The sequence below is a fragment of the Echinops telfairi genome, unplaced genomic scaffold (genome assembly GCF_000313985.2).
Source record: "Echinops telfairi isolate 266 unplaced genomic scaffold, ASM31398v2 ScPeMD7_7469;HRSCAF=8507_1, whole genome shotgun sequence".
In the NCBI taxonomy this organism is placed as follows: Eukaryota; Metazoa; Chordata; class Mammalia; order Afrosoricida; family Tenrecidae; genus Echinops; species Echinops telfairi.
Genome location: NW_022111373.1, coordinates 114,760,303 through 114,774,412, shown reverse-complemented (window position 1 = coordinate 114,774,412; position 14,110 = coordinate 114,760,303). Strand labels below are relative to the sequence as shown.

General features: G+C 48.3%; 1 protein-coding gene across 2 annotated transcripts in view; it reads left to right on the top strand.

Annotated features, from left to right (window-relative positions):
* SLC1A3 (solute carrier family 1 member 3) overlaps window positions 1-12,347 on the top strand; it is a 120,938-nt gene extending 108,591 nt beyond the window's left edge. For both annotated transcript variants that reach the window (XM_045285116.1, XM_004698076.2), the window contains 4 exons: window positions 2,894-3,127; window positions 3,957-4,151; window positions 6,746-6,880; window positions 10,145-12,347. In XM_045285116.1, the coding sequence (XP_045141051.1) occupies window positions 2,894-3,127; window positions 3,957-4,151; window positions 6,746-6,880; window positions 10,145-10,349 (769 nt within the window). In that variant the 3' untranslated portion in view covers window positions 10,350-12,347. The remainder of the gene's footprint in view (window positions 1-2,893; window positions 3,128-3,956; window positions 4,152-6,745; window positions 6,881-10,144) is intronic.
* Window positions 12,348-14,110: the final 1,763 nt, after the last annotated feature.

Below are 14,110 nucleotides of genomic sequence, written 5' to 3'. Positions count from 1 at the left end.
TTTGCAGCAGAGGCTGCTCGCTGTTTGCACCTGGGTGAAACTCCAGGCTGGTTGCAGGGGGGAGCATTTTGTCTTGGGTTTTAACCTTTCGGGTATAGGATGCTGTTCAAACCTACTTGGGATACAGGGACCAACTATACACTCTTCCACGGGGCACAAATGAAATCAGCCGTGGGAAAAAGCCCATTAGCGCCTCCTTCTTCCAGGTTACATTTGCCTGAGGAAAAGTGGCAAAGTGACTTGGCACAGGCGATTGTGACGGGTCATAGTCACAAGTGCTGCCTTCCCAACAAACCCACTGCCATCGAGAGCAGAGGAGAACTGCATTTGGGTTTCCTGGGTTGTAAATCTCCAATGGAACAGTCCTTCCGCCTCATCGTTCTCCCTCGGAGTGGCTGGTGGGTTCAAACTGCCAACCTTGCCGTTAACAGCCAATCATTTAACCCGCTACACCACTTCACAGAGGAACCCCAAAGAACTACCAACTGGACCCCGTAAGGGAAGCACACTGTTCCTGAGCCTGCTCCCCTCTGTCTCCAAGTGCTTGGTTCCTTGAAGCTGGGTCTTCGGAGGGGAAGAGCCTCTCTGTCCAAGGGACCATGCACACAGGCAGGGTGGGGATTACCAGGACACCAGCTGACACCACCTGTCTCACTGTTTCAGCTCCGCCACCCTGCCCATCACCTTCAAGTGCCTGGAGGAGAACATCGGCGTGGACAAGCGCGTCACCAGATTTGTGCTCCCCGTGGGGGCCACCATTAACATGGACGGCACTGCCCTCTATGAGGCCTTGGCTGCCATTTTCATCGCTCAGGTCAACAACTTTGAGCTGAACTTTGGACAGATTATCACCATCAGGTAGGAGGAAAGAGTCCTACACCGTATTGTTCTTGGGGATGACTTTAAAAGACAAGATGGTGGTCGGAGATTGGTGAAGTACATTTTCCCCAGCAGGAAGCATTCCCTCTGATGGCAGTAAGCTGTGTGTGTGTGTGTGTGTGTGTGTGTGTGTGTGTGTGTGCGTGTACACATGGCTGGGAGGTGATTAGAAATGCTCCTTGTCATTATGACCAGCAGAACCCAGAGAAATCCATTTTCCAAAGGCTTATCCAAGATGGATATGAACTTGGGCACAAAGGCTGAGCAGACTGTGGTCTCCACAGGAGCCCCCGCTTGGAAGGCTCCCTTGAAATCCTAGCGGAGCCGAAAATGGACATTTATCTTCCTATGATTTAAACGCCTCCACCTTTCACCTCTGCTATGAAAGAAGCCCATTCACAGTCCCTGAATGAACCTCACATATAGCTCTGCTAGCCGTACCCGCGCCTACACACTCGAGCTTGAGTTATTGCGTTGCTGAAAACAGGTACTCCTATAATTTCCTGGCCTGTGTCTTAAAGGGGCTTTTAAAAAGAAGCATTATATTTTCCCACTAGAATCAAGTCCTTCGGTGTTCCCAGCAGACCTTCCTCCTTCAGCGCAGTCGGCTTCTCTGGTTTGGGTAGCATGAGTTTGGTCCGAGTTCATTGAACGTGTCAAGTAAAGGGAGTTGAGGGGCGGGGGAGGGAAGACATTCCCTAGGAAAGCAGGACTATTTCAATATGTTCGAGTCATGTTCTATCTCTCAGATGCTCCTTCTCAGCCCAGTTGTCAAGGGAAAAGTCGCAAGTGACAGTAGCCGCGAATAATAATGGCCTCAATCAGAAGACTTAGCCTGCTAATGGCAGTAAACTCACCAAAAACCGAACTCACTGCCATTGAGTCAATGCCAACTCACAGTGACCCTGTAGGACAGGGTAGAACTGCCCCTGTGAGTGTCCCTGTAACTTGTTTTGGGAGTAGAATGGCCCATCTTTCTTCCTCAGGGGGCAGGGGTTTTGAACTGCTGAACTAGCAGTTAGCAGCCTAATGCATAACTACTGAGCCACCAGGGCTCCTCGGTGGTAGGACAGATGACCACATTTCTCATTTTAATGGCTCTGAATTCAGTCTCTGGCTGCCTGCTATTTATGGCAGGTGGAATTCTCGTTCCATTTGTGCTCACACATAATATCTCCCCTCAGAGTACTTAAGTATGCATGGTGATTGGAATAATGTTAAGTTGTATGGTAAGTGGTATGTGGATGTGGAAACAAAATTAATTAAAGTGATCCTCCAAGAAGCAGGCCGGCTGCATATTGAAAACACTGCAAAGGCATTGATTGGCTCTGCAGTTAAAGTGGAACTCAGGCTACAAGAGGATTCTCTGGGCACTCGCTGGGAAGCAGGAGGCAGGGAGAAGGGGTGATACCTGATAGGCCCCCAAAATGACCTGGGTGTAATGAATGAAAGAAGAGTTATCCAGGAAAAAATAAATAAAAGAAATATATGGATCTGCCTTTTGACACTGATTTAAAGCAAAGAGAGCGGGCAGTAACGTGTCCTGAAAACATTGTGAGTGAAAGGAGCGCTTCATTCCACAATAATCAGGGGACCTTTACATTTAAACAGAAGCCCACAGTTTTAAGAAACTCCAATATTGGTGGCTTGGTGGTAGAGTCCTTGCCTTCCATGCAAGAGGCCCACATTCCATCCCTGCCCCGCCGCTTGCACAGTCCCCATCCGTCACTGGTGTTGTGGGGGGTGCCGCATAGGCTTCAGCAGAGCTCCCAAACTAAGATAGACTAGGAAGAAAGGCCTGGCTTCCTACTTGCCAATGAACACTCTATCACAACCATCTGAACAACAAGCAGTCACGGGGACGGTGCTGGGCAGGGCAGCTCACAGCAACAGTGTCCGGGGCAGAAAGGTTTGCAGATCAAGCCTCGCTTTTCCGATCATTGGGTAACGTTTGTATCATGAATAGCTTGTTGGAAAGTACTCTTCCAGTTGTGCTCTGTCTTTATCTCCATAGGTACGCCCCTCTGGGTATCCTCTTCCTGATTGCAGGGAAAATTGTGGAGATGGAAGACATGGGAGTGATCGGGGGGCAGCTTGCCATGTACACGGTGACGGTCATCATCGGCTTACTCATTCATGCAGTCGTGGTCCTGCCCCTTCTCTACTTCTTGGTCACCCGCAAAAACCCCTGGGTTTTTATCGGAGGCTTGCTGCAGGCGCTCATCACCGCTCTGGGAACCTCCTCAAGGTAGGGTTGGTTATAGGTGCAGCTTATTGCTCCCGTTCACTTTATCTGGAATTTCACTTTGACTCCCAGCCTGGTGGGTTGGAGGTACCAGAATGCAAACCAGTTGCAGATCACCAAGCCTTTCTTCCCAGGAGTCTCTGATGGGATCAATCCACCCGCCTTTCCGTTTGCAGCAGAGGCTGCTCGCTGTTTGCACCTGGGTGAAACTCCAGGCTGGTTGCAGGGGGGAGCATTTTGTCTTGGGTTTTAACCTTTCGGGTATAGGATGCTGTTCAAACCTACTTGGGATACAGGGACCAACTATACACTCTTCCACGGGGCACAAATGAAATCAGCCGTGGGAAAAAGCCCATTAGCGCCTCCTTCTTCCAGGTTACATTTGCCTGAGGAAAAGTGGCAAAGTGACTTGGCACAGGCGATTGTGACGGGTCATAGTCACAAGTGCTGCCTTCCCAACAAACCCACTGCCATCGAGAGCAGAGGAGAACTGCATTTGGGTTTCCTGGGTTGTAAATCTCCAATGGAACAGTCCTTCCGCCTCATCGTTCTCCCTCGGAGTGGCTGGTGGGTTCAAACTGCCAACCTTGCCGTTAACAGCCAATCATTTAACCCGCTACACCACTTCACAGAGGAACCCCAAAGAACTACCAACTGGACCCCGTAAGGGAAGCACACTGTTCCTGAGCCTGCTCCCCTCTGTCTCCAAGTGCTTGGTTCCTTGAAGCTGGGTCTTCGGAGGGGAAGAGCCTCTCTGTCCAAGGGACCATGCACACAGGCAGGGTGGGGATTACCAGGACACCAGCTGACACCACCTGTCTCACTGTTTCAGCTCCGCCACCCTGCCCATCACCTTCAAGTGCCTGGAGGAGAACATCGGCGTGGACAAGCGCGTCACCAGATTTGTGCTCCCCGTGGGGGCCACCATTAACATGGACGGCACTGCCCTCTATGAGGCCTTGGCTGCCATTTTCATCGCTCAGGTCAACAACTTTGAGCTGAACTTTGGACAGATTATCACCATCAGGTAGGAGGAAAGAGTCCTGCACCGTATTGTTCTTGGGGATGACTTTAAAAGACAAGATGGTGGTCGGAGATTGGTGAAGAAACTGGTGGAAAGGGGATCACACACAAACAGGAGGTTGGAGTTTGAGGGAAGAGTTTTGTTTTCTGGGAGTTGGGATATTTTTGGTTCTTTTTTCTTCAATGACACGTGTGCACACTCATTAGCGACAAAATTCTAATAATATAGAAGGAAACATAAGAAGCAACAGTTGAAACTATCCCACCCCCTTCCTTCCCGTCCTTGCCAATTAGGTTTGCTCTGTGAAGATTCTTCTTTATGCAGGCATACCCTGGCTTTTACTTTTAAATTTATTACTTTTAAATGTATGGAGTCATACAATTTTCCATTTGATTGATTTACCTATCATCATACCATCTACAAATCTACCTGACTTGTTCTTTTTTAGAAGTGGCAACAAAAAGAGATAGAGAGGGAGTATATAGATAGTTCTCTTTTAAAGCAACTGGGTCCACGTGGCCCCATATAAGATTACACATTTTTTAATATTTAAATACCATTCGCTTTTATTGCAAGTATTAGAAAATGAAAGTACACTTGAACAACTGGCCTCCCCTGTTCTCTTTGGGTTGCGCTTTTTAGATGACCAAACTTTAACAAGATTTGGCTGAGAGTTTGATTCCTGTGGAGAGATTTTTTATTGCTGTATTTGAGGTGTCTTCCCTCCACAGCACACACTAACAAGGGAAAAGTCATTCTCCCACCCAGGTCTTTCCCCATCTGTAGTTTCCTTCCCCAGAGCAGCCAGGGGTTCATGCCAGTTTCTTCCCCACCCTTCCAGCACTCGCCCCTGCACAACCATGTGCATCTAAGAATAGAATCTCCCTTTTTTGCTTGTAGACAGCAACTATGCTCAAATATGATCCAAAACAAGTATAAGTATATAAGTAAGTGTGCTTATTGTGAGGACTTTATTCCTCACAGTTAAGCCAGACCTTGATAACCCTTTGAGACAGCTTATTTTAGAAATCAAGTCAAACCCTTTATTATGTAGTTCCACATTTTATTATGAAAATTGTCCTATTTGTATATTTATATCTGTATATTTTTTAAGTTGAGATTTTTACAACAGGATGCAGGTTGTTCAGTCACTTCCACTGAAGTCTCACTGATATTGCTGTGTGTTGGGACCCTAGAGGATAATGTATAACTTCCCCACAGGGTTTTGTGAGCCCTGGTTGGTGTAATGGGTTATGCACTGATCTGCTAACCAAAATGTCAGTGCTACAAATCCACCAGACACTCCACAGGAGAAAGATGAGTCTGTCTACCCCTGTACAGATTTAAAGGCTCAAAAACCCACAGGGGCAGTTCTACCCTGCCCTATTGAATCCTTGGGTCGATATGAGTCAGATCAACTTGATGAGCTTGGTTTGTGTGTGTGATCCTTATGGAAGAAGATCCCCAGGTGGATGGGGAGTTTGAACCACTGATTTCTCCTGTTAGTAACCGAATGCTTCACCATGACACATCAAGGTTCCTGACATGGTCAGAATTTAGTCTAAGCTGCAAGGGATGCTGGGAAATGTAGTCTGTTCTGGATGGCCATTCGACAAGTTGATGGAACAAAAACATCTCAGGATTTTCCCACAAGCTTTTTTGAAGGCCCCTCATGCAACAGCTAGAAATTCTAGGACTCGATAAGATAAGAACCTTCAAAGGAGTCTCAGCCACAGACGGATGGCTTTGTCCCAAAATTGACATATCCGTGTGGTGCTTTACTCTTTATGAAATGGTTTTATGTTCTCCTCACACTTTATCAATTAAATGTTTCACAGACCAAGTCCCAGATTCAACTAAATGTTAAAGTTTAGTACCTTGCAAACCAGGTCAACACTACCTCCATAAATCTGTGTGTGTATGCAAAACATTGTTCACAAATCATTATACTTTTGAAATCATACATTTTATTTTTTCCCTCTGACCACATTGATCATACAAACCCAATAGCTTTCCAAACTTCCACTTGGATAGGTGACTTATGAGAAAGAAATGTAGCATTCAAGACCTTGCCCTATACTTTATACAGGAAAAATTACAATCACCAGTTTCATCATGTAAAAAAATGACTAAAATAATAAAAACAACTTAATAGGGGTTGTTGTGAGGGTCGAATAAGCAGAGCCTGGCTTAGCATATCAGACAACACGTAGTAATAAAATTTAAAAACATCACTGCCATCGAGTCGATTCCAACACCTAGGGAGGATAGGGTAGAACTGCCTCTGGGTTTCCAAGTCTTTACTGCGGAGCTTCTGGAGGTTTCGAACCAGTGACGTTATGGTTAGCAGCCCAACCTGTAACCCACGGCACCATCAGGGTCCTGACACTAGCAAGTGCTTGGTAAGTATCCGCGGAGTGTGAGCCTGAGCTCAGTCATGTTTTTAAATTTTCATTTGCGTTTTTTCCAAAGCACCTCCGCTAGGAGTTAACACGCCAGGACCGTCCTTGGCGCCGCCGGGAGCCTGTGTGCCGGGAAGTCTCTCTGTTTGGGGAGGTTTTGCGAAAATGCTTCTGACGTCATCCTTCCTTCAACAGCATCACCGCCACCGCTGCCAGCATTGGGGCTGCAGGGATCCCTCAGGCCGGCCTGGTCACCATGGTCATCGTGCTGACCTCGGTGGGGCTGCCCACGGACGACATCACGCTCATCATCGCCGTGGACTGGTTCCTGTGAGTCCCACGCGCTGCGCCCGCCCGGCACGCTGGCCCCGGGGCCGCAGTCACTCTGGGCACCAGGCGGGCCAGCTGTGCCTGCCAAACAGAAGAGGGCCAGCTTGCCCGGAATGGAATTGTCCTCATTTCCTGCTCCCTGGCCCTAACGGGGCTCCCACTCCCCATGAGCACCCACCCCCACCCCGGGCACATCTGGCTGTGACACCTCTCCCTCCTGTCTGCCAAGCCGACATAAATCAGCTGGGCCGGTTCTGGGTTGCATCCTACGGCCGGATAGTGGCAGGGACAGATGGCAGGAGGGCCTCCCATGAGGCTGCGGCTGCGGCCGCTCCCTGCGGTTCTCCCCCCATCCCAGAGGCGCACGGCTGCAGGATGCGCCCAGGCAGACAGGCAGTGGAAGAAGCGGACCGCCCTTTGCTGTAGGGAAGGTTCAGAGCATTGGGCCCTGAGCACCTTGGCACCCTGCAGTCTAGGGGCCGCCCCTCTCTGCCCTCTCCCCCAACCCGAGGCTCTGACGTGACTAGAGCGAAAGACCTTGGGAGGATCCATGGTGGCGCTGCAGGCTAAGCATTGGGCGGCTAACCAAAATATCAGCGATTCAAACACCCCCCATCACTCCAAAAGAGAAAGAAGAAGGTAGATCGCTTCTATCATGATTCACAATCTCAATAACCTGAAGGCACAGTTCTCATCTGCCCAGCCTGGCACTGTGCTCCCGGAGCTGTGGGTGGGGCACCCATGCGGATGGGTGGATGTTTCCATCCATCCTGAGCCTGTGTGACACTGGACAGGTGTCCCAACTACCCCGGTTTCCTCCTCTCTCAAATGGGGGTGGCAAGGTCTTGGACCTCCCAGGAGTGCTCTCAGGAAGAAATGCAAACACCCACACTCTCTCACCCACAGTCCACACCCGAGTAACTGAGCACACTCATAGCATTGTGCTAGGCACTGTTTTTGGTCTCACAACCCTGTCCACTCAAAAATATTGGAAGCATCCAAAAAGTTGTTATTTCAGTGAGTTGGTTAATTTTAAATTCTTTTAAAAGCTACCATCATAAATAGGTTGCATGTTAACATGAATAAAATTTTTCAAAAAAATAAATAACATTGAGCCAAAAAATTGGTGGAAGGAATGGCATCATTATAAATGTTTGTCAATCCCTGTGTCCAGCTTCCTGCAAGATAGCTGGAGTCTCCCAGCGGCTTCTGCATTCAACCCTTTAAGATATACATTCAGTCTTTTCAAAATTCACTACATAGTCACTAGTGAATGAGATAAGGGTAAATAGCATCTTCCTAGTATTATGGAAATAATTGTGACCTCAGGGACCTTTAGAGGTTTCTTGATCATACTTTCAGAATCATCTGTTTAGTAGAAAGTAAATTATAGGAAAGAGAATCCAAGAGAAATGTTAAATAAACAGAAGTGTGCTTCCATACTCTTAATGCTCTCTAAAACCAAATGCACTCCCATTGAGTAGATGCCAACTCATAGCCACCTTATGGAACAGGGTAGAACTGCCCCTGTGAGTTTCTGAAACTGTGCCACTTTACAGAGTCCAAAGTCCCATCTTTCCCAGAGGAACAGCTGGTGGTTTTGAACTGCTGACCTTGTAGTTAACAGCACAATGGATAACCACTATGTCACCAGGACTCCTTTGGTTTACAGCTGTTGTTGTTAGGTGCCATCGAGTCAGCTCCAACCCATAGGGACCCTATGCACAACAGAATGAGACACTGCACAGTCCTGGGCCATCCTCACATTGTTCCCATGCCTGAGCCCATTGATGCAGCCACTGTGCCGATCCATCTCCATGAGGACCTTCCTCTTTTTCACTGCTCCTCCACTTTACCAAACATGATGTCCTTCTCCAGAGACTGGTCTCTCCACACAAAGTATCCAAATTAGGTAAGACAAAGTCTTGCCATCCTTGCCTCTAAGGATGCTTACTGCTTCCAACACAGATCCACTTTTCTTTCAGGAGCTAGTTAACAGCTAGTAACCAAAAAGTAATCATAAATGGAAGGAGCCCTGGAGATGCAGTGGGTTTCATGTTGGATGCTGTTATAAAGGGCTAGTGCCCCTGGTGTCTTAGTGGTTACGCACTGGACAGCTGTCAGCAGTTCAAAGCCACTAGTCCAGGGGTCCTCAGACTTTTTAAACAGGACCAGTTCACTGTCCCTCAGACCCGTTGGAGGGCCGCACTATAGTTTAAAAAAAAACTATGAACAAATTCCTATGCACACTGCACATATCTTATTTTGAAGTAAAAAAAACGAATGGGGCAAAAACACTCGGAAGGCCGGATAAATGCCCTCGGCCGTAGTTTGAGGACGCCTGCACTAGTCACTTCTCAGGAGAAAGGCAAAGCTTTCTCTTCCCTTGAAGAGTTACAGTATCAGAAATCCACAGAGGCAGCTCTCTCCTGTTCCTTATAAGCTCACTATGAGTCAGAATCTACTCGATGGCTGTGAGAGTACCATGAAGCCCCCCCCACCCCCACCCTCATGTTACAAAGTTAATCTCTACTCCATGGGAGCTCTGGTGGCAGCGTGGTTCCTCGTTGGGCTGTGAAACTACAGTTCTACACAGTCCTCTAGGGTTACTGTAAGTCAGGATCAACTGGATGGCCCTGACCTGGATGGCCTATCAGGTGATAGGGTTGACTTGGCTGTCATCTTGAGGGAAGCTGACCACGGGCCTTTCTTCTGCAGAGTGACTAGGTAGCTTCACACTGTCCGCTTTCAGGTTAGCAGCAGCTCATCAATCAGGGTCACCAGGAGTCAGAATCCAAGGATTGACAACCAGTTTTTGCTTTCATTTTTATTAGTAAGGGTGCCCCCGAGGGATGTAAATTGTTCACGCCCTCGACTACTCACCAGAAGGTTGGTGGTTTGAGTCCACCCAGAGGCACCTGGAAAGAAAGGCCTGACGGTGTGCTTCAGGTAAAGCAGCCCTTGGAAACTCCACAGAGCTCAGTTCTACTCTGGCACACAGGTGAGGGCTCCGCACAAAGTTTATGGGGAAATGCCATCATCTTTGAGTTCCTTTTTTTTTTCATGAACGTTTTGAAGCCTCTTCTTTGGGTCCCCATGGCAACTGGTTTTATCCTCAAGGTATGTGTTCCTGTGCGACCCGCACAGCTGGTGAGGCGTATGAGATGTTTCCAAGTGCTCAGCCGACCAATTCATAGCATCTGCTGGAGTCACCTCAGGTCCACCCGAGCCTTATGTTTCCTTCTGCCCTGTTCCTCCCCACAGAGACCGCCTCCGGACCACCACCAACGTGCTGGGCGACTCCCTTGGAGCTGGGATTGTGGAGCACCTGTCTCGACATGAACTGAAGAACCGGGATGTGGAAATGGGTAACTCGGTGATTGAGGAGAATGCAATGAAGAAACCCTATCAGCTGATTGCCCAGGAGCACGAGCATGAGAAACCGCTGGACAGTGAGACCAAGATGTAGACTAACAGGAAGAAAGGCTTTCTTGAGCACGAGGGATTCGCAACCGATATGATGCTTCCAGCCCATGACAACCCCTTTTCTCCAGTAAGCCCCTGAGCTCGGTTTCCCCCAGCCCCTTACTCGTGGCAGTATTGGAAGTATGACTCCAAAAAGAAGGGAGAATTGTGCAGTGGCCAAAGGGTCTGGCTTTTATCCCTCACTTCCAAACCATTTCGGTTCTTACCTCTAAGATACGTGAGGTTAAAAACATTCATGATCAGCTATTACACCCTGACATGGCACTGTAAATGTGAACTTGGGTTTGTTTCAAAGTTATAGAGTCAAACAAAAAGTGAGCCAAAGGCATTAAATCAAATTTGAACATTTAAAAGCCCTTCAGAACACAATGAGTTTGAATCTCAAACATGAGCATACTCTCAAATTAGTGATCAGTTGCACGGTAGAGTTTGGGGGTTCCCCCCCTTTTTTTAATCTGACTTGGGTCCTTATTGTCTGAGTCACAGGAATGGACATGTAGACCTAGCACAGTGTGAGAAGAGGCATACAGTGACGTTGCCATGTGGCCTTGAACAAGCCCCGGTTTTTCTCTAGGACGCAGTGTCTTTCAAGTGTAAAATGAGTGAGTTCCCTTGACGGTTTCTTTTAGCACCAACATCCGGACACCATCGAAGGCCTGCCCTCCATTTTCCCTTGGGACAGCCTGGACCAAGTATCCTTCCTCCAGACATAGGGAAAGGACGTTTAGTTGAGAGTGAACATGGTGGGGAACCTGTGCAGCTCACCAGGTCCCTGTCCAAAATACCACTTATGTCAGCCCCCAGGGAGGAGGCCGTTCATTCCAGGAGTGGAGGGACTGCCCAATTCTTCCCACCATACGCACGCCCTTCTTTTCAACTTTCCCCAAAAAGAAGGGCCTGCTCTGGGGAGGCAGTGTCACATACACCTGACTGGAGACTTTTAGAAAATAAAACGTTAAGATTAGCAGCTAGCAGGATGTGCGTGGTCTTAATATGGATCACTAAAGAGCTAGTGGGGAAGGAAAGGAGACTAGGTGAGGTTAAAAAGAGGTGGGGGGGTGTTCCTTAGAATATCTGTGTTTTAACCAAGAACCCTCTTCTCTCCAGTTTAAACTCATTCCCTCTGGCAGTGTGCATATCGAAACATGAGGTCACGCCCTAGATATGTGAAGGAAATTGAATGAGCTCTCTCATGGGGGTCCGTGAACTGGATGGGTGGTCTCTTCTTTGAAAAAAAAATTTTTTTTTTCTTTAGAAACAAGGTATTTCTTTGTGTTGGAATTCCATGTACCAAATGATTCCTAAGCCCCTGCGGGAGTGGGCTTGTGGTAATTGTGTTTTGTCTGTTCCCTGAGTGAGGTGGTAGACGAGGAATTGGTATGAAGTAGGCACTGTCAAGGAATTTCATTGCAAGTGAAAGCAAGCGGCTTGGGGGGAGGGCATTCATTTCTAGCCAGCAGCTCCCAGGTTTAGAGGAGATTAATTTTTACCCCCTAAGGAATAGCCTCGCCCACGGGGTCAAGTGGAAGCTGTTGGACACCACCAGCTGTGTTTAAGTTTGTGACCAAGAAACAATGACACATGGGCTTAATTATGCTAACAGACTGGAAACCTAGGCATACATTCTCTGATAGACAACTAGAGATCGTTTTATATAGCTCCCAAGCCTTCTGCGCGTCTAAGAGCTAACATTAGAGAGTGGTGGGAGTCACCATTTACTGTTGAGGCTCTTTGCTCTGGGCGCTACAAAAGTCCATGCACGTGCCTGGCATTTTATGACGCCAATCGAGCAAAATTAATCGTGGCGAATTAACTCGTTTACACAGTGTGATCTTTTTTATACTAACGTGCCAGGTCCTCTAGGTGTGATTCTCTCAGCCGCCCACCACAGGCTCTGCACAGTCGCGCATCCCGGGTGTGGACTGAGAAACATTACCGTGTAGATGTATTTTCAATAAAGAAAAGAAATAGTTTTACATTAGCTTTGTGTCGTGGCGTTGTTCTTCATCTCTCCCAAGGAACATAAATTCTTCTCTCATGGAGCTCAAGGCACTGCAGAGAGATGCATCACAGCAAGACAGAGGGATACCCCAGGGCAGGGCGGAGAGATAACTTCCTGTCCAGGGGATGGAGGAGGTAAAATGATCCTGTAGTCATGGGAGGAGTCGGCCACAGGAACGGGAGCAAAGGCAAGCCCTCTGGGCCCAGTTCCTAGAGCTGGAGCTGGAACTAGGAGTCGGAGAAAGTGCTTTGCCACAACAATCTGGGCTTATGTGCCGCCGCAGGTTCAGATTTCTCAGATAAATTGAATCATGCTGATCATTTTCCATGTTGTGATTCAAAAAGTGGAATGCCACCGATGGTTCTGCCAAAAATGTAATTTCCTGTCTGGCCCTTAAATGAGGCAGATTCAGCACTGTGATTACGATTGCCATTTGTGAAAATAGCTGCGTTAAGATCTCAAGGAATAATCCCGCAGCCGCCACGCCGCTAGGAAACTGCTCCGTTCAGTAAGATGGACTCTTTCCCACAGTGCTTTTTAATGAAGAATTGGCAGAGGCAGCATTATCGCGCCCACCCCTCAGAGAGGAACTGAGTCTGGGAAGCCTTTGAACCTCTCCCTGCAGGTAGCAGCCACCTAGAGAAGTTCCTACAATGCCCCAGCCACCCCTGGGAAGATGTGGGTCGGTTTATAGAGCCCTGCAAAGGATGGGCAAAGTTGTGTGCATTTGTCTCCTCCTTAGAATGAAATCTTTCATATCCAGCAGATTCTCTGAAGTATCCTGTCCTGTGATTTAAAGGGGGGAAATTAAATTACAAATACCTCTACTTTGGAAATGCATCCAAACTTTAGAATCCGTATGTACCCTTTGTGGCCACTTACAGAAAGGAGTTGCCCGTCCTCTGAGGGACCACATCAGTGCTGGTCAAGCAGAGGGGATTCTTTTCTGGACAGCTGTGGGGCCTTGAGAGACTTTGGCACTGCGAAGTACCCGAAAGATCAATGCCTTGCTAGGATTCCAATCCACTGCTCCCCCGGTCACCAGTTGCACTTCCGTTTTGCAGCCTAAACTGGATTTTGCCCCTGTCCTGGAGACACCGGCCTCTAACACCTTGTGGATTCCAGTTCAGGATATATTCCAAATAAACTGGAATGCAGTGGGGCAGTGGAGAGCTGGCCCGAGGCTGTACATCTTTATGAGGGCAGAAAGCTCCTCGTTCTCCCGCTGAGCCGCTGGTGAGCTTGGACTGCTGAGTTGGACGAGGTCAGCAGCCCAGCATGTTGCCCACTACTCAATGGGGGCTTATGGTGGGAGATCTGTGGAGACACCATTAGGGTTCGGGGACAGGACAGCTCTGTCAGGCTGTGACGAGTTGGAAGGGGACTAGAGCCTAAACCCTTACCATCGTCGCCCATCTGTTCACAAATGGGACTATAAAAGATTCCAAATGAACATTTTAAATAACCCTGAGAAGTAAATACAGCCCTATGTAATGCCCTTCGCTGAGAAGTGGGCATCTGAGTCCTCCACTTGCCATCCTCATCCCTTCGCCACCTCCGCCCCCACCCCAAGGAGGCTCCCCTGGCCCAGACTGGGGGAAAAAAAATCCCCTTGCCCAGTAAAATCCGCCGTTTTCTCTAAGCCTTTATTCATAAACACCACATTGAAAACAGAAAGTTGAGTGTTGTTAATTGCACGGGTCAGGAAGAAGGTGGGAGGTAGGGCTGGTTTCCTGCTGGAG